The following is a 22,092-nucleotide window of genomic DNA, read 5'->3' on the forward strand; positions in this document are numbered from 1 at the left end:
ATTATATGATTTAGAGAAATTATAAAAGGACAATAATGACATAAAGACGCAAATGATGAACCACTGACAAACGTGAAATACCGAAACGCGTATGCTTAGATCGAGTTTTAGCAAACTCAGACCAAACTATACATTAATAAATAAAAATTTCCTCCTCGATAATTTATGATATTTATCAAATATTAAAAAGTGACTTAAATTAATTATACTTTGTACCTAAAGTCTCGGTTGAAGTGAAAAAACTAGGGTCATGACTGGGAATCGAACCCACGACCTTCGTCTAAAGACGCCGATGCTATAGCCACTTGAACTCTCGACTTCGACCCACATGGAAACCAATTCCATCTCAATCTACAACCTTTCGAAGTTTCCCTTTTTTGCCATGTATTCAAACATCGTGAAATCAGGATTCGATTCTCGGCGACAAGAAATGGCCTCAGGGAGCTGATAGCGAAGTAAGTACTTCTGCAATTATTATAATAATCCATATACGTATTTATTATATGTATAATAAACTCCACATCTTATCCTACAACCTTTAGAATTTTTCATTTTTTTGGCCATATTTTTAAATATCGTCAAATCAGGGTTCGATTCACGGCGACATGAAATGGCATCGGGGAGCTGTTAGCAAAGTAAGTACTTCTGTAATTATATATTAATATAATGAATTTCATACGTTATAATTACCGATTAATTATTTAAATTAATCATACATTTTAGCTAAAGCAGCGGCGTATTTAGCCTAAGGTCGTGGGTTCGAATCTCGTTCACGATGACGTGACGTATAATTAATTTAACTAATTAATACGGTGAATTATGACAACTAAATACATACATGAATTAATTTACAAATTGAACTGACTGCTCATTACTATTGTTAATAAATCATATTCATGAAACTTTAAAAATTGAACTCAACGCCCACGCATTGTTGTTAATAAAACAAAGCTCATGCAAAAAGAAATCTTCAGAAAGAGTCTTGTAATGGTCAAACAAACGTGTTTCCGTCAGAAATGAAAGAAATGGGAAGAAAACAAACATTTGCATAGACTTTCATTTCCCTTGTAATATGAATAATAAAATGGAAAAAACCCTTTCTCCGTACACGCGGTTTAAGCCGGCTTAAGCAGCCGACGTTGCCCCAGAAATCTAGTTTAAATTCGTTAACAGTGTGCTAGGTAGCAGAATAAAATTAGATTTGGGACGAAAATTGAAAAGTACGTTTTAAATTCGGAAAGGCTAGGTTTACTCGAGTTATAATTATAACTAAAGAGGTGATTTCTGACACGGTATTTTATCGAGTCATTCAATAATTACAACCATTCTATCCTACCTACTCGTAATTTGAAATACGTGATTTCACTTATTCAAATAAACAAAACAACTTATTGTTTTCTTTAATAGAATTTTTTTTCAATTGTGTTTGTATTCAAATCTGTCCAGTACATCTATGTTAATGTCTTAATGAATATAAAGTGAAATAATAAACTCATATGCCTTTAAACTGTCACACCTCCTCAAAAAATACAAAAGAAAGTACAGCTGAAAAAATTTAATTAAAGTTATAAATATTATTTAGTAAACAATAAATAGTAAAATTTAGTATTGAGTTTTCTATCGACAGAAGGCTGATTACATTAAAAAAATTAACATCAGCAACTTCAACCTTTAAAATCAGTACTGATCATCCAATTGTGCAGAACCTATTTTTTAAGTTTTGAGGATCGTAAACTGCAATCAAGAGATCGAGCGAATAATGTACATAGGGGCAAAAATATTTTCTTATTGCCAAGCTCTTTTTAATTCGATTTAAAAAAATAGTCTCAGAACTTTTGAAGTTTTGAAGTTTGAAGTTGTATTAACTTAAATATAGTATACAACTGAAGTACAAGTGTATATACACAGGGAAATTGGCTATGGGCACTGTTCAACCTAGTGGCAGAATTTATTACAATTTACGAATTAGTTTTACGAATAGTTAAAACCACTTGCAAAGTGATATATATATATATATATATATATACATATATATATAATAAATCTGTATAAGATGTAAGTATGTAATACAAAACTATAAAAATGATGATATAGTACTTCTAATATTTTATTTTTTGGTGTATGCAGTATTATTGCTGAATTGATCATGTGAAATTAGTTCAGGTTTTTCCATTTTCGATTTTTTTTTCATCCTCTAGTTCATATTGGTATTCTTCTAGTATTTGCATGTGTATCATATTTCTTTTGGCCCAGAGCCAGCGTATTTATCCAGCATGTAGGGAAACGTGGCTGAATGACTCTTTCTTAATTGGAGAGTAATATTCTTTGGCTCTTTATAGAAAGCGAATAGGAAAGCAGTTCAATATGAGAACTGTTCAGCGAAGCAGCAAGTTTGGGTCCCCTGTTTCGATTTTTAGAGAAAAAGGGCGCTCTTATTGTTTATAATTTTTAATAGTTATCTCATATTATGATTGTTAGCGTATATTGACAGTGAATTTATTAGTGTGAGAAGGCTGCTGGCGGAATATTGAGTACCCCATCAACCCTGAGATCAGTTATATGGTATATGAAAAGGGCGTTTGAGAAATAACCAATATTCCAACAACCTAATTGAGTAAATGGTATGTAAATAGGAAAGAGTATGTTTTCTCAGTGAGAGTGTGAGTGTGCCTTACTTTTAAAAACTGCATGCGTTGGATGCTGAAATGTCCTAGCCGCTCACAGCTCCTGGATCCTATTTTCGCCGGTTTAACGTATAAAACCGAGGTCCATCTTCGGACGGTCAAAACAGCGAAGTTGGTGAGTATTAGTTATAAACTCAATTCTTTATATGTGTTTGTGTATGTCTATATATGTTTGTTATGTGTAGAATTGAGCTTGTATAAATCGATCAATTGCTTTCCAAAAATTGATTGAAGAGGTTTGGTCAGGTTCGATGTAATTCAGAATATTTTTCATTTATTTCAGAGAAGTTTACAAAACTTCACTACGTATACGCTTAACAAACGTGATAATACAGTAATAACACTAGACTTTATGAACTTGAGGATGACCCGAATAAAGGTCGAAACGTCGGCAATTAAATGTAAAAGGTGTTTATCTGAAATACATCTAACCTTCAACCACTTACTGAACCACCGGTCGCTAAACAACTCACATTAATTTTTTCATTTTTTTAATTTACTGTTTATTGTTTTGTTTTCTGATATTGTCGATTTGTGGGAAACTTAGAAAATTATGGGATTTTATGTTGTTAAATTGAGTGTGAGAACAAATTCGCAAGTGAAAGTGACTTTTTATCTATTTTAGATATGGTTTATATTAGACAGTAAATATTTATTGATAATAATATATTGATTAGGATAGTTAAAACCTTACCTGTTTAGCCCTGGTGCGCGCTGCTTGCAGCTCTTCATGATCACGGATCTGGTCGCCGTGCACATCCGAGAGGAGGTTCTCGAAGTATTCCTCATACTGGGCCAATCTGTGGACCTGTAAAAACAAAATAACAATGAGTGTCACAAGTCGTCGACGCCAATTTAATAAAAGGCGATGTTGATAAGGCTAAACGGGCGTAGGCCCGCCTCTCAGCTCTAGCGGTCCGGCGCATTCCATCGGACCTAATTTGCATGGTGTGGAAGAAGGTCCTTGTTACGCATCAGGCGATCCAGAACAAATAAACAAAAACGGATTCCGCAACAGTCAATAACCAGACCAGGCCACAATGGAAGCAATATCGTAAATCAAATTCCAATCGTGAATCGTTACCATTTTAGGAATTCCACTAAAGGCCTACTCACGCTCCTGTTTTAAATCAGTTTACAGAGATTCCTGCCTTTAATTATATTTTATATATTAATTTAATTTATTTTAATTATATCTATGTTTGGTAGTTGAAAAATAACATTAATTTTGAATTTTACACGTGCGAAATAATTTGTCTAACTTAACCCTTCTTCCATAATTAATACCGATACAATACTACAACCAACCAAACTTAAATAATCTCACTTTTCGTCTATGACATGCAATAGTGGTATTCTAAGAATAAAAGCAAATGTTACTCTAAATAATTATTGTTCGAACAAATGTTTCATTTTTTCATTTGCAGCTATAAATAGGAACCAGATGGATGTTGATTCATGACCCAGTTACCTTGTTTATTTGATTATTGAACCTTTTGGTTACGAATTATAAAAGTCATGTAGGGTATTCGTGCGAGATTTGCATTGTGTTAAACGTATATTAATATCAATATATTCAGATTCGATTTGACACCACCATGACGACCAAGGAGATTAATTGATTGGCTTTACGCTAAAGATTGTCGGCGTTATGTAATCGTTTGAAGAATTTGAATTTTATTCCGCTCATTACGGAAATTAACTTCCGTTCTCACTCTTGCTTCTTTTTTCTTTTTGTTTGTGAACTCTTTCCTCAGAAACAACTCAGGTAACCCAACAGAAACAACTAATGCCTGTTTTGAAAGGATTTTAGAAAATAACATTGGTTCAACAATAAGCGGAAGGCAGAACGTGCTAGTGTCGAGTATACCAGTTCTGAAATAGTGCTATTGCGTCATAAATTCATATAAGTCCTCGATATTAGCACGATTAGCATGCATACTTTTATTTTGAGTTCTGTAAAAACTTCTTGATACGGTCAGAACCCACTAGCAACACATCCTCGTAATGTTTCAGCGTGAAAATGAGATTTGTCCTTTACCACATAAACGCTTTTCAGGAATTTACTAAATTTATCGGCCTTCTGATGTCACATATGTTGTAGAATATTAGTGAGGAAGCCAGCAAAGAAAAACTTAAAAATTATCTTCAAGCTTCGGCCTATTTTATGTCTTCATCAGGAGTACAGTCTATAACTAACTTCCGTTCCCACTCTTGCTTCTTCTTTTCTTTTTGTTTGTGAACTCTTTCACAGAAAATGACCCAACTAAGGCTATTTTTAAAAGATTTTATAAAATAACATTGGTGCATAAGCAGAAGGCAGACGTGCTAGTGTCGAGTATGATATCAGTTCCGAAATAGTGCTCTTGCGTCATACACTCATATAAGTCCTCGACATTAGCACGATTAGCATGAATACTTTTATTTCGAATCCTGTAAATGCTTCTTGGTACAGACAGAGGCTTTAGGCTTTCGACAGGGTCTGGCATCCAGAAGCAGATACAGGCCGGTGTACCGCAAGGTCTTTGATCCTATCCTGTATATCATTTATACTGCTGATCTACCAATACATCCTGACACTATTATCACCACCCAAGCGGACGACACCGCAATCCTGTCCTCTAACTCCAATCCTGTCCAAGCTACCTCCAATATCCAGGAAAACCTTGAGCTTATTAAAGACTGGTGTACAAAAATGGAGGGCAAGACTGAACGAAGAAAAATACCCTCAGAGTACTTTTACGCTGAAAAAGCAGTCTTGTACTCCATGGAACATCAACAACAAAGAGATACCAGGTTCCACTCAAGTCAAATACCTGGGACTACAACTCGACAGCAGACTGTCGTGAAATCCCCAAACAAGATTTAAAACACAACACTTAATACAAGACTTGGTCTACTAGGAAGACTTCTAAGACCGAAATCGACTTTGACAATTAAGGCAAAGCTAACACTGTACAAGACTTTACTAAGACCCATATGGACATACGGAGTGGAACTGTGGGGTACTGCCAAGCCTTCCAATATCCAGCGCATTCAGTCCTTCCAATCGAAAGTCCTTGGACAAATTGTCAAAGCACCTTATTATGTCACTAACTTCACTATCCACAAAGCCCTCAACATTTCTTTTGTCAACTAACTAATCCGGTCCAGTTTCCAAACCTTCCACCTTTCGAACCATCCTAACCATACTGCTCGAGCCCTCTCCACTCATTCCCATCCTGACAACACACCACGCCGCTTCAACCGACAATGGCCTCGGGACCTCTTTGACCTCTAATCGTATACACTGAGTGCCGGCTGGCACCTCAAAGCATGTGTTCTACCGGTCCAGTGTTGGCATTAGTGCTAGTGTTGTGCTGTGTGGTATATTAATCATGTGTACTTATTTGTATCGTATACTATCGTGTATAGCTAACTGATAAGTTAAAAAAAACCTATTTGTTTAAATTTATGTTATAGATTGTGTCCTGATCCTTCTCACTGATACACACAGAACATACGTAAAGACTTTAAAATAAATGGCCAAATTCTAGATTATGAAGATAAAATATTCTCTAGAGTGTGTCCATGGGTTGACAGAAGTTAATATGTCAACTACCTTTTCTGAGTTCTAGGTGCATTTTTGAAAATGTAAATAAGCAGAATTCTTTCTCTTTGAACGTTTCCAAATATGTTTTTTGCGGGTCATGGCAAAGTTTTTCTTTTATGGAAGCGTATCGAATGCACATTGACATGAGTTAAGCGCAATTTTCTCTTAATTGAAGATTATCGTTAGTCTGATTTTCTTATACGGACCGCGCGGTGCATCACGAACGAACGTTTACCCGTAAAATTGCAATGCCGAGTAATGCTTCGCATCGGGTATTTTCGACTGACCTATATACCTTGGACGGTCGAGGGGCGTTCCCGTCGAGGAAGTGCCGTAGGGGGAGCGGTCTGGATAATCCTGGCCATTAGACCGGCCCTCATTAATAAACAGTTACTGCGACTGCGAAAGGGTTAAAAACACAAACTCACACATGTCGGCCGGGCGTTGAGCAGAAAGGGCGTCAGGTATGCAATAAACAGTGACATTTACGATGTGCTAAATCTCGAAGATTTCACAACGCTCAGATCACTTAACAGCCACTTAACCGCCACTATTTTAGGCTTATTAAGAATGTTTATTAGTTAATAAAATCACTTAACCCATAAAATTAAAACGCCTTAGTAGTACTATGGACGTGTTCGTCAGATTTAAAAATTGTTAAAAATAATCTCTCGATGAGCATTGAAACCCTTTGTATTCTCACGAAATATCGATGATTTATTTTCTTAAATACAGATTTGTAGGTTTTTCATTATCTGCATGTAATTTGAAAGCACAGCAAATAAATGTTTGGCTATTCGTGTTATAAACTTTACCTGTTGATTCTTCATTCAAAATGACCAATGGACCAAAAAGTCCTAATTAACTAGGGTCCTAATCTCTACAGTTTCGGTGTTATTCCCCTTTTTCTGATTTTTTTAAGATTTCAGGACTTTACTTCCAATAAACAATGATAACTCCGAAACTGAAAGGTTTTTGACAACTCCGTTCATACGATTGAAAACTATTTTAAATTTCCAATAAGATGAGATCAATACTGAACTAGAAACGTTGCAGAATTAGGCGTTTTAATAGCCAGAACTTTGAAAAATATTTTTTTTTTTTCAATAATTATTCAGAAATCGTGAGATGCGGTCTGGTGTGATGTAGGTTTCAGAAAAACATTTTCTTTATCGTGCCAACGTTTCGATCTTTATTGAGATCATCTTCAGGGCTCAAAGTGTTTGTCTTCTGTATAATTGTGCCATTCTTGCGTGTCGAGTTGAGAGTGCCAGACCGAATCTCACTATTTCTGAATAATTATCGATTAACGGTCACTAATCACCACATACTTTTTTTTCAATATTGAAAAACTTACTATGGTGAGTTTGAACTACTATTTCAAAACCTAGAGACCAGCAAATTTCAGAAGACGTACTCCATTTAATATCCTTTTCAATGTATTGTAGCGTAATTGCTTTTTTAATTACTTTTTTCAAATACGAAGAAATTGATGAAGGAATGGTAAAAACCGTGGTTGACGAATTGGTAAGCTGGAAAGATATAAAAAAATAAGTTTAAAAAATCAAAAGGAAATTTTGAATAAATTTACTAAACGTTTGTTAATTTGGTTTCGAAACCGAAATAGTGCAATTGTTTACTTATTTACCAATACGACTGTAACTTTGATTCCAGGATTATTGTATTATTATTTCCCGGAATAAAAGAGTTTTAAGATTCAATTTTTTTAGTTCTTTCATTCAAAATATCCTCAATGTTGTTTATTTTTTTATTATTAATGTTTCCACCTTACCAATCTTTCAACCACGGTTTTTTCCTTTCCTTCATCCATTTCTTCACCTTTGAAAAATGTAACTCAAAAAGCAATTAACCAAAAAGAATATACAATGGATTACGTTTTCTGAAATTTGCTGGTCTCTAGGGTTGGAAATAGTAGTTTAAAATCACCACCGTGAATTTTTCAACATTGAAAAAAATATTTATTCAAAGTTCTGGCTACTAAAACGCCTATTTCTCCAACGTTTCTAGTTCAGTATTGATCTCATCTTATTGGAAATTTAAGATAATTTTCAATCGTATGAACGGAGTTGTCAAAAACCTTTCAGTTTCGATGTTATCATTGTTTATTGGAAGTAAAGTCCTGAAATCTTAAAATAATCAGAAAAACGGGAATAACTCCGAAACTGTTAAGATTCGAACCATAGTTAGTTAGGACTTTTTAGTTGTATTTTGAATGTAAAATCTATTGGAAAAGTTTCTGACACGAATAGCCGAACACCCTGTATAATTAAATTCAATGTATGATTCAATTTTTTTAGTTCATTCATTCAAAATTTCCTTAATGTTGTTTATTTTTTTATTATTATTCATGTTTCCACCTTACCAATCCTTCAACCACGGTTTTTTCCTTTCCTTCATCAATTTCTTCACCTTTGAAAAAGTAACTCAAAAAGCAATTAACTAAAAAGAATATAAAATGGAGTACGTTTTCTGAAATTTCCTGGCCGCTAGGTTTGGAAATAGTAGTTTAAAATCACCACCGAGAATTTTTCAACATTGAAAAAAAAAATATTTTTCAAAGTTCTGGCTACTAAAACACTTAATTGACGAACGTATACAAGTTTAGTATTGATCAAATCTTATTAGAAATTAGACGTAGTTTTCAATGGTATTAACGGATTGCCCCAATCTTTTCAGTTTTGAAATTATTTGAAGTAAAGTCGTGAAATCTTAAAATAATCAGAAAAACGGGAATAACTCCGAAACTGTTAAGATTAGTTAGTTAATTAGGACTTTTTGGTTGTATTTTGAATGTAAAATCTATTGGCAAAGTTTCTGACACGAGTAGCCAAACACCCTGTATAATGAAAAACGATAACGATTTGATAAAACAAATCACTTCTATAGCAATTTTTTTCTTGCAAAGTCGATTTTGTAATTTTCTTCGTAAGTTATCCAACAAACAATTTTTAATCCGTTAAACTCGTTGAGCAAGGATTAATGTATAAACCCGCGGGCGATATATTGCCATGTGTTACAAAAGGCCGGATGTAGTCCGGAATGTAGTGCAATGCCAAAAGCCAAAACTAATTCGAATCTCGTACACAGATTTGAATCTATAATAATAACGTATATTAATTAATTTATTATCGTAATGGAACACTTTTAGAAAATGTTGACTACTAAGTAGTTCGATTAAAGCTCAGCGTCCGCCTATTATCACTGTTTGTCCTTGATCAACACGCTTTTTGGCTTTAATCGAGGGAAGTTAATTTTTTCAAATCACAACCCATTTCCTCAGCAAATTTCCAATCTTTGTGAAGGTCCTTTTAAAGGTGATATTACAAACCGAAATGGCTCATATTGCATTCCTCCTTTCTTAAAATGCCAGAAGAGGTGTTCCATTTTTGCCTTCGCTCAGCTACTTCGCTAATGATATTAGTATTCATTTACAATGGTTTTTACAAGTTTTAATAGTTAGGCTAGTTAAAAATTTTCTGCTAGTCTATTTTTGGTGTCCTTTATTTCGTTGTTTGGACAAGAATTCTACCCCGCTTACTTGTCCTGGTATTTAAGTGATAATAATTTCACTACTTCATCATTGTCAGAGATAGATGAGCGAGTTGTGAGTAATTGAAGGCAAAAGGTTATTAGGAGGATTAGTGGCTAAGGGTGCTAAACGGGGAAGAATTCGAAAAACGCCTCGTACATTTGCTAATCGCTAATGCCGACGGTTTCCAATAACGGTGCTAGGCGCGATTTTCGCGTTTTCGCAGGAGGAAGTCCGCCCGATGTGCTTCGGGGCTTTTGGAAGTACGACGAAAAAGAAGGCTCTACCGGCCGGGCGTCCTTCTCCAGATTTGGCGAGGACCTCGGCTATTCAGGTCGCTGGATGTTTCTCTGGAACGGTACACAAGGACGTAACACGTGAAAGGACGGCCTGCCTAACCCGTTCCCGGCGTTCCTCTCGTACAACAAATTCCGAATCTCCTGAAAATTCTCGGCAACCACCTCGCGTGGACTTTACTAATCCACTTCCTGTTGAAAATTGAAGTTATGCATGCTTTTCACATAAGAAGTCAACTATACAATTATAAAATTCCCTAAAATATATTTAATTAGAACAGACATAGTTCCCCATCACTTAGTGTTTATGGGCCTTTCATTGGATTTAAAACAAAAAATCACCAACATTATTTTTTAATTTACTTTCAAAGCTGTTTTAACGGTTTTCCCATGGCGGAAAATCCCAATTAATTCATATATTTTTGGATTTTGTGTAAAAAGTTTTTCGTTGAAATAAAAGGAAGGAAATTGGTCATTGATAATCTGCGACTACTATTTTTTTACATCAATACGTAAGTTTGCATTAAGCGATATTGATATACTCAAGTAAAATTTTATAATAAATACATTCATTGGTTTTTCAATATTGTTCAATAAGTGCAAATAAAATTTTGAACGAAATAAGTCATTTTTCATTCAGGCCACCCTTGTCGCGCAATGACAAATCAGGGCAATGTCACATGGAAGCAAATAACTTTTGAGTTATTAAATTTGGGGATTTTGACTCAGCAACAAAAGAATTCTGCGAAGGGATAATCAACTGGTAATTTGCACATACAAGGATAATTAATGACAACAAGATTGCCACCTTAAACGGAAAAGACTCACATCTGACTCGCGCATCTTATCTTCTTTACATATATATCATTATTTTATGTATTATCATGTATAGGTTGTTTAATGCTATTTTATTTTCCTGTAATCTGTTTTTTATCTTTCTTTTAATCGTTAATTGTTATAAACATCTGAAGAAGGAATAATCATATGAGGAACGCCACTGTTTTTTTCTTCTCACTATTTTTCCAGGTCCCACAATAAAACAAAAAACTTCTTCTGATAACACCACTCCAATGTATCGAGCATCTGTTAAGGAACTCTCGATGAAGATCAAATTTGGGCGACCTTCCATACAAATGCTGGTCCATATCCACCACCACGTCCACAGCTTCTCCGGTATGAAAATGTTGCTAGGATGTATCGCCCTCCTGTTCTCCAAACACTATCTCGGTCGTCAGAAGACTACATAATACAACCTTGAATCATCTCTAACATAAACTCTCTGAGATGTGACTCGACGGATGATGATGATCCATGCCATCTTGAGTAACCTGCAGTATCTTGGTAGAGATGGAAGAACACAGTTGTTCTGGTAATGTTAAGGACTCTGGCCATACACGCTTGACTTTTCCAACAATGTTGTGATTCTAGCCGAATTATTAACACTTAAAACTATTTGAAACAACAAATCTGAAACTTAAAAATTGAACAATTTAAAAAAAATCAATCCACGGAAATATAAGAAAGAAGCTTTACAGAAAATCCAACAAAGAAGAAATTGTCAATTCAAAGATTTATTTACAACATCTAGTTAGTTGAAAAGACAAGCTGGGAAAATTTATTTGTTTTATTTACCTTTAAAATGGAGAAAATATTGTTGTAAGATAATCAATGGAGGATTGTCTAAGAGATAATTAAAAATTATAAGGGTGGCCACTTTTTTTTTTGCGTCTCAATGTATTATGTTCCTTTGTACAAATAAAGTTTTTCATATAAAAAGACCACCTAAATAGCATGGATATAAGATTTTATAACAAAAATTGAATGGAATTTATACATTTTAATATATTTTAGTAACAGATAAGGGACATTTTCTGTATTTAAAATAAACAGTTTGAAGATGTAGTGTTCGAAAAAATAGAAAGGAGAAACTGACTTTCCGTGTGGGAAATAGTTTTACAAATCGGATTGGGTATTGTAACGTAACACAAACACGAATGCACTTCTTTGTTCGCAATGTGAAGCACGTTTCAGGAAGATTTAGCTCGAATGAGCATCCAAGCGTTTTTAGGATGTAGGTTGATAGTTTGCGATGATCTTGATCTAAGGTATATTGGACTGTCAAGTCAAAATGGGACTGAAGTAAAGGACCATCGTAGTCAACCTCAAAAAGAAATCTCGCTTACGTTATTTTTAGGTCTTAAACCTAATGGAATGTTTAAATGTTAACCTCTATGGTAGATTGGGAAATGTTAAAACTATCAAAACGGCATCGCTTCGAAGGCCGAAGGATAAATCAAAAGGATCTTACCTAAGGATCCGGCGATCGTTGAAGCCGTTTCGAACAATCGCGTGCGGTGCCCGGGCACTTGGTTTTCTCAATCGCGCTCCTACGGGAGGCTATTAAAAGAATGGCAGGAGTTAATTCGAGGTGGACGTCCGTGGGAACGACTCTCGCTGGGAAAACGGAAGTCCGAGTCCCGCGGGAGGGAGCGGAGGAAGAACAATGCCCGCAGAAAGGGACGAGCACACACGACGATCCGACTCTAGAAAATAACTCAATCGGGAAGAAAAAAATCGAAGCCCTTCGACCTCGCCGGGCAGAACAAAATGATCCGGGCCCGGAACGGCTGGAACCCTTTGTTAACCACCAACCCTCCGGACAAAGGTATAAGAAGAGAATGAATGGTTTGTAGAGGAATATTTCTTTTTTATAAACAACGTGTTGAATTTTCCACTACCTATTGTCAGCGTTTACTTATATATAAAAATCTTCGATACTTACTTATACATCATACTTTTACTATGTACTGGGCCCATATCATAGAAATTTGTATGTTTAATTGTGAGATTTTCTCTGTTCTGTGGGTTTCAATATTTTACAATCATGTAGAAATGTGTGGTGATTAGTGACCGTTAGTCGATGATTATTCGGAAATGGTGAGATGCCGTCTGGTGTGATGTAGGTTTCAGAAAAAGATTTCTTTATCATGCCAACGTTTCGATCTTTATTGAGATCATCTTCAGGGCTCAAAGTGTTTGTTTTCTGCGTAATTGTGCCATTGTTCCGTGTCGTGTTGAGAGTGCCTGAAGATGATCTCAATAAAGATCGAAACGTTGGCACGATAAAGAAAATCTTTTTCTGAAACCTATATCACACCAGACCGCATCTCACGATTTCCGAATAATTTTACAATCAAATCTTCATTCCAACCTGTCTTCTATAAATAAGTCGAATGGGCTTAATAAAAACAGGAAAAACCAACGCATTATATACATAGGTATATTTTCGCCACCCCTGAATGTCTAGTCTCACAACTGTATTCAGATCAATCCCTCCAACCGTAGAAAGTATTTTTTTAGCTACTTCCGAGTATTTCCTTACCAATCCATAAACTCTCGTCGACCTCACTGTATTGTCCAGCAAGTTCAGTTCAAATCTTCAATCCACTCTTTTGACATCCCCTCACCACCCAATGACCTATACCTTCCTCGTCCTAAAACCTCCACATTTGACCGATTCTTCCCAGCTAGAGCCACAAATATCTGAAATTCTCTTGCTGTCTCCCTTACCTCTTTTAAATCCCTCCTGAGTACCCACATATCATCTCCCTCCAAACAGAGACAACATAGTTCACAATATTAGGGGTATTCACGATGTTTCTAAGATGTTAACCCGTATTAACTCGAATAGAGAAATGTCCAGTAAAATCGTGAATGCCCTTTTCTTTTCTTAGCATGTTAAACGTTAATTTTTCCGCAATGCTGCGCGTGGCTATTGGTAGAACCAAAAATAAAGCTATAACAGTCCTTGAAGGTTTGTTTTTGTTTGTTTTGTGTTAAATTGTAAGATGCCAAAAGTTAATAAAAAAAGGAAAATTAATCAACCCTTTCATTCAAAATGCTATCTAAACACTCGAAAAGTACTAACAAATAACACGCTTCAATTCATGCCGATATAACTAAATTGTATCCTAACGTTTAACCTCAAACTACTTAATAGGATAGGGGATGTATCTGCTAAGAATAAGAGCATAAGGACAGGTCAGAAATTAACAAAAGAAATGTATCGGTCTGATTAAATTAATGCGTATTTAAAAATGAAAATACGTGTAAACAAAAAACAGCTGTTAAATTCATGGCTGCCATGTTGGTTACCTACGCCCTAACGGATAGCAATGTGACTACATTTTCGACCTAACATCTAACATGGGCCCTGGCCTGTTAGATCGAGCGATGTTAACTAGCCGATTCTTACATGTCTACGTCATCATTTTTCTCTATCTACCAGGAATTAACAGAGTTAACAGGGTTAACACAAAGATCGTGAATACCCCTTAATATTTATTTTTTAAATGAAGGGTGAGGTAACAAGCTGATAGGTTGGTAAAATAATGCTTAGTTGAAATACCATTTCGACATAGGAATCGTTTTAATTACGAACACTGGATCATGGCTTTGGAAAAAAAGCAAATTCAGATGTTACTGCCAAGCTTTCGACTGATTTTAAGATCACCACCAGGGCTAACAATCTTAAATATGTCTACAGATTGACATATTTAGGTTTTCTACAGAATACCCCTATTATTGGGTGTTTTTGCTACTTTTCTCAACTTTTAAGTTTACATTTGTGATTTTGTTCGCACTAGACAGAGAATTCTTTATTATTACTACTTTTCCCTGAATTCGTATTATTGCTACTATTATTTCTTTTTCTTTTTTCTATTATGTAATTTAGTTCAACTTATTTCACTTTATCTTAACGACAAACCTTCATTGACTGAAGTACCAGATTTGTAAAATTTTATGTCCTTATTGTTATTTTTAGGGGATAACATTCTGAGAAGCGTGCCGAAACATCTCTTCATCCTTCGTCGAGGGTAGGTTGAAGGAAGAATGTATAGTTTCGACCTCACCTTAGGTTACTCAGTGATGAACTAACACTGTAATAACACAAGATCATCTAACAATACAATAGCACGAATTTGAATTTGCCGAATTTTTAAATGGTTTTATGATGATGATTCTTTTCTTCATAAATGTTGAAGTCATTTGTTTGAATTATATTAAAACTCTCTTAGAGAAGTCCTTTACAAGAAGCAATCACTACCGGTTTAATGATTTTTTTTATAAAAAAGATTAAACAAACGGTCCATTAATGATACCCTATTGTCAGAAGATCATTTTTTCTTCTTCGCCTAATATTCCATTGATAGAATCGATGACAAATGATAATGCAAACTTAGGGCGTGTCATCCTAACGAGCCATTTGTGTTGGTGTCAATGTCCTCGCGCGCGGATGAAAAACGCGAAACCGCCTTAATTTGCTCGAAATGGAAAAAGCAGCTCCTATTTACAGTGGGCAAGAGCGGGATCACTTTCCGTTTCTTCCATCCTATTTTTTTTCCAACTATTTTTTCCTTTTGTCTTCCGTCCTTGGAAAAGCTCTTAAGACGATTGTCGGTCCGGACTCAAGACGTCCCACCCGTTCCATTACAACGGACGCCGGGTTGAAAATGTCCCGTAGAAACGGAACATCGACGGGGAAAAACTGCCCTCCTCGACCGTATCCTCTGACTAGTCCGAACACGCGAAGATGCTCAATGAATAACAAATTGAATAAGCCACGTCATGATCCGTTATATTCGCAACAGACGCGGATTTATAAAAGATCTCAAAATTTCCATCGAAACAGCCCACCAAGATCACGGTCTTCCCATATCACCGATATAATTAAATGGGCCTTTATCGGGCCTTTCCTGGGAATGAAATCTCATGAATAATTTAAACAGTGACATAAACATTGATAATTTATATCATGTTTTTCTAAAAGAAAAACATTGAATGTTTAAAAGATCGACATAACTTGCTTCTAAAATGTGAACTCAAAAGTAGATTTTAGCCATTCAGCTAGTTGGTTCAGTAAAAATTTTGTTCACCAATATAATATATTTTTTGTTCAACTAAAGGGAAAAAGAAAGAATATGCGAAATTTTTGAACCTGGCAAAAGCTCAACGCAATGATCATTTAGAAGTAGGATGGTTTTTATGTATTGTATACAAATGATCATATTATATGATATAGATGATAAATGATCTGAATGCATAAATTATAATACATACAGACGGTAAATAGATACTTTTGGATAAAAGAAGCAACTGCGAAAATTTTGAACCTGGAAAAAGCTCAACGCAATGATCATTTAGAAGTAGGATGGTTTTTATGTACTGTATACAAATGATCATATTATATGATATAGATGATAAATGATCTGTATGCATAAATTATAATACATACAGACGATAAATATATACTTTTGCATAAAAGAAGCAACTGCGAAATTTTTGAACCTCGCAAAAGCTCAACGCAATGATGATTTAGAAGTAGGATGATTTTTGTGTAAAGTAAACAAATGATCATACTATAGATGATAAATAATCAGTATGCGTAAATGATAATACAGAAGATAAATATATACTTTTGCATAAATGATGGAACAATTTGACCGTTACCAAATTCTTTCTTTAGACAAATTCCGGGGTTTTGGAAGAGGCAAATCTTGTCAGACCATAATTTCAATTTTTACAGATTTTTATTTATTAATCATAATGATTATTCGGAGATCGTGAGATGCGGTCTGGTGTGACGTAGGTTTTAGAAAAACATTATCTTTATCGTGCCAACGTTTCGATCTTTATTGAGATCATCTTCAGGGCATGGGATTTATAAACATTGTTTAAATTTTACAAATATGTGTAGGATGTGAAAAAAAAGAATTTACACAATGCTAGAAAATTTTAGATTAAAAAAATCATTGTATAAATCATTAATCATAATATAAAATAAAAATTGTTCATTAATTAATGTCCGAAATTTGACGCACTAAAATGACATTATTAAGTAATTTCAACCGTCTAAAGCTTTCACATTCTGTACAATTTACAATAGAACTGCCCTGATTAATAATTAAAGAAAGCATTTAAATATGGATTATATGGAAAGGTAATTAGATATCATTAGCCTAAAAAGGTCTCAGCCATTTATCGTGGGATTCTAAAAATTTATTTTCTTTTGAAAGGTAGGATATTTAAATAAATTACTTCAGTTTCGACACGAGGTTTTTTGTTCAAATAAAAAGACGTCAATGGAGAAGATTTTTATAGTCGCAAGTCAAACGTTGACCATTCGTGTCAGCATCTCTTCCGCGAAATAGGCAAAATCCGATCTCCCCTTTCTGATTCGATCGATGGCAAAGGATTTTCAAATTGGCCGGCGTCTTCATCAGATTTGGACGTTTTTACAAACGTGGCCGTAGACGGAGGAGAAGCGATACCGGGCGGACGGAGCGGATCGATGGAGCGTGACATCGGTAAAAACAGAACTTCACCGACAATCATCTTCGCCTTTGGAGGGGAAAATATGTACCAACGGGGCATCGGCGATTCACCCAAAAGGAAGGAAAAAACGCCCGAACGGAAGGGCAAACACGAACAGACGAATTTTACCTCAAACTCGATCATCCACAAACGTCCATTGTTGATGAAGATAATCGTGGCAACAAACAAGAATAAAGGTTCAAAGAACCACAAGACAAGATATAAATGAGACGCAAAATGGATTCTTATCAAACATCTTACAAAATTATTCATTGTTTCAACTGTAAGCTTTTTTTTGATGTTAACTCGAACATGGAAGTTTGTATATTTTGTTATCCAGAAATTAGCATCTACTTCTTTAAAGTTTTAAAGTTAGGATGTTACAAATTTTGTAAAAATAGCGAAAAATTATCTATCTATCTACATGATTCTTACTCATATAAACCTTTTCCACTTTATGTTGATGGTCTGCCTACTTAGACTGCACCGACTCTCAGCGCGGTTTCTGCTGCCGTGCCAGGTTCTACGCTGACCCTAACGTTGTGCTTTTGTTGGAAATACATGAACTAGAGCGTCTCGACAAAACGGTGGTTGTTTTCTGAGTACCCGGGAGACCTGGAGGGCCCCAACCTCCGGATTTACCGCGATGCGGTTCTCTGACGCCAAAATTGCAATGAAAGGACATGATTAATAGCATGTGGCAACGTCGGTTGGGCGGATCGGCGGAAAAGCTATCGCGATTCAAGTAGCCCTCCCAAGATGTGAGTCATTGAAGCGTCATCCTCAACTGATTAAGAATAGGCCATGCGAGTTTGACACACGGGCATTTTGGACAAATTACGGCAGGCAGGAAAAGGTCCACCTGATTGACGGGTCCAATTCGTTCAGCGAGGTCCTCTTTCGATTCTTAGAGGAAACAAGGTTGTTTTATTGTATATGTAGTACTGATTTTGTGTCTCTTGCATGTGCTTAGATTGAAAGTATTTATTAGCGTGAATATGTTAGAAAAGGCCAATGACGGAATATTTAGTTAACCCCATCGACCCACAATTAGGTTAGTTACATAAAGGTGTAAAGAATGATGGAGATCGACACCACGAGTGAATGGTATGCAAATAGGAAAGAATGTATTTAAGAATGAAAGACATTGTCAACGGATTTGCATCTAGGAACTGCATACGTTGGGTGCTGAATTGACCTAGCTGTTGACAGCAACCGGAGCCCAACCTCGTCGGTCGGAATGATAAGACCGAGGTATGATCCGGGACTTGAAGCATGTCGGTAATTTGTTATAAATTACAAAAGTTTGAATTGTCGGTGGACTGCGTAATAAGCTCAACTCCGTACATGTGTGTATATATGTACCAAGTGCACGCTTATAAAAATTCAAATCCAAAATCACTAAAAAATTATCCAGACTGTTTTATATTCTTACTGCTCCAATACCATTTTATTATTTCCTTCTCGTATTACATGTAAGCCTCGAACATCATAATAGTATTAGACAAAACCCAATAAATCAAATGGTTAAAAAAAGAAAACAGAAGATGGATTGGAAGAGAGGCCATTAATAGAATGGATAAACTTCCATTAAGACAATCATGTTATTAATAAAAACTGATGTTGAAATAACGTTCGGCAATCTAATGGCCCATCAAAATAAACGGCCTTTTTATTGAATTAACTCTGGCCATTTTTAATTAACGAAAGTGAATCGTCTGTATTTTTATCGTAGGGCACTTATTCAAACCGTTGTTCCTACAAGATATTTAAATGAGAACTTCATTCACGAATAGTATAAAAGCAGTTCAGATTGACATCTGGACGATAACAGAATAGATTTTTTTTTTTTTTACAAGGGCTAAAAATATATAGAATCTGTATTATTAATAAATACATTAATAATCCAATTTTGATTAGGAAACACACTTGATAATTATATTTTATCATTTAATTTTGTTCCTATTTTTCACTGATCAGGGAAACGTACCCTCTCTTAGTGTTTAAGGAATTTGTTTTTAAATTTATTTCGAAGAAGATATTTATTTTGGTTGTTAGCTACCACATAGCTACATTTAAAACCAAATGAAAACACGTGCAAATAATAATAATAATAAAAAAGGTTTTTTATTCGAACTTCCATCCCGAAGGGTTGTCACACCCGATGTGATGACCTAGAGTGTATACCTCTGGGGGTGCATCTACCCTCTTACGCGGCTGGGTCGCGTTATATCTCCATTGAGCCAGATTCCGATCGCTTCCCAGGCTCCAATAAGGGGTGGTTCCTATCTATCCTAAAATTTACTAGCTCTTATAATACATTCGCAAAAATAAATACATTCACCCCTATGTACGTTACATTCTTTCTGATCAGTAGGATAGGTATTGGACATGCGAAAAACGATTTTTCCATTGAAGTTTCAACAGTATAACAGTGAAAGAAATAAAAAACAAATCAATACCGTATCAGTATAATAAACATTGATTTTGTTTAATCCAATAAAAAGTGAATATTTAGAAAGACACTGGCGAAAACAACAAAACAGTGAGATTAGGCAGAACACTTGATCGGATATGATCAAACTGCATGATAGTTTAAAAAAATAAATAAATATATTTTGCATAAAAGTCCGTTAAATTATTGTTACAATTTCAATTCGGTAACGTTTGTGAAATCTTTTGGAAACTGGGTTGGTCAGTTGGTCAAATATCACTTCCGAGAAATATATTACAAATGCAATTGATCATAGTCAGATATTAAAATACAGGCTTCTTAATTGAACCATGAAACCTGGCCGAAAATTTTCACTTAATTTGATAGATCGTTGCTAACCAAACCAAAACAATTTGAATGAAATTTAGCATTCTTTCGAATAAGCAAAATATTGGATGTGGTAAAGCGCAGAAAAGTACATTTACAAATATGGTTGTTTGTAACTGTTCACAGGCACAGACACCCTGAGGATATATTGTCCAATAAAAAACTGGCAAAAAAGGGTGGTATACCCCTCCAGATGGTGGTAAAAAGAGGGTAAACAGTTTTTGATTCTTCAAGCGAAAAACTTGAAAAAATGTCGTAAATCTTAGGGAAACTACAGATGTTTGGTCTGATTGCTTGTAATACTAATATGTATTTTAATTGGGCGATTATCTAATGATTTGATGTTTCTGTAGAAGAAGTTAGCCGAAAATTTTGTTGATGAAAATCCTTTGATTTTTGATAAAAGAGTTTCCTCTTCGTTAAACTGTTACGCTTCGAGACTTCCTTATTTTTACGGGATCGGTCGATGCCTTTTCGACAACGATTTGTTTTTATTTCGATCGATTCGTCACTTCCGATTACTTTTTATTTTCGCGAACCAAGTCATATAATCAATTACAGGTGTGTGTGTGATTCTTGACGTTTGTATGTCGGACCGAAAGAGCCGACCAAAGGAAATGTACATGATATTTTCAATGTTTTTACCTTTTCGGATTTTAAAAAGCGAGGGTTGCCTTTATTAGGAAAGAAGGGAATCTCGGGTCGTGGCGAGTCTGGATCCTCCCCCGGAGGGGCAGACCCGTCACGAATTCGTGACCGCCGGATTACCTCCTCGTCCCGATCATCCTCGGAAGGAAGGACCTTGAACTTGTCTCTCATTATATAATCCCAGGGTTATGAATTATTATTCGAAAACTGCCGTCGCTTTTCCTGTTTTCTCTTCGGTCACCTTATCACGCCGTGTTCTTCAGACGAAAAGCCAGGCCGGCCCGGAATGTTGGCCGCGGCCTGAATTACACCAGGGGTTATGTCACAGGCGAGGGCTTTATTTATGGTCATCGTATGCATTTATTGTTGGGGATCTCTTCGTCCTTTCACTAGGCACGACCGGTGACGTCAGGAACGGCAAAACTAGCGTTAATCGTCTCTTAAAAGCAAGGTCGATCGTGGGTCCCGATTCAACATAAATTACGCGACGACGACGAAGAAAAAGGAAAGTGCTTAAAACCACCAAAGAGAATGGAATATGCTGTTACACTGACTTACATTTCTTCGGATATACCTCAGAACTGGAAAGTATGTCAAATAATGAGATGGTTGTGTTTAAAATTACATTAAATCAAACAAAATTTTAAATTTCCATCACATCATCCATATTATACGAAACAAATAGTTCTAAAGTAGGTACGAGGATGGCTAAATAATACACAACTACATACTAGCTTGAGATATGTGAACTACGGTGTCCGAATGGTTAGGTCGACTCGTATTTGCCACGCTAGCAGTCTTGGGTTCGATTCCCGGCACAGCGCATGTGCTTTTTTATTCATAACGCTATGAAAAATTGATTGAAAGTGGTTTGAACCCTCGTCAACGACACCCAAGTTGGACGTAACCCACCCTCCTGTTTAACAATAATAATTTTGTAGGGTTGTCGGTGGCCGCAACGGTTTAGGCGTGGACACGGCGCTCATCACTGTAAGATAAAGGCCCGGGGTTCGAATCCAGCGGCCCTGCATTCGAACCCGACATACGTACTTTTTTCAAAAACACCGGCACCCTGAGGGTTTATATGAACTCTGCTGTTGCGAACCGTCGTCAATAAAAATAAATAA

The 22,092-nt window shown here is 35.7% G+C and overlaps 1 protein-coding gene across 4 annotated transcripts in view; it reads right to left on the reverse strand.

Annotated features, from left to right (window-relative positions):
* Nucleotides 1–22,092, reverse strand: part of LOC106674422 (rho GTPase-activating protein 20-like) — a 424,732-nt gene that overhangs the window by 42,988 nt on the left and 359,652 nt on the right. For all 4 annotated transcript variants that reach the window (XM_024225142.1, XM_014407126.2, XM_024225141.1 and 1 more), the window contains one exon: nt 3,379–3,492. In XM_024225142.1, the coding sequence (XP_024080910.1) occupies nt 3,379–3,492 (114 nt within the window). The remainder of the gene's footprint in view (nt 1–3,378; nt 3,493–22,092) is intronic.

The sequence above is a fragment of the Cimex lectularius genome, unplaced genomic scaffold (assembly GCF_000648675.2).
Source record: "Cimex lectularius strain Harlan isolate CLEC.00 unplaced genomic scaffold, Clec_2.1 scaffold24, whole genome shotgun sequence".
Classification (NCBI taxonomy): Eukaryota; Metazoa; Arthropoda; class Insecta; order Hemiptera; family Cimicidae; genus Cimex; species Cimex lectularius.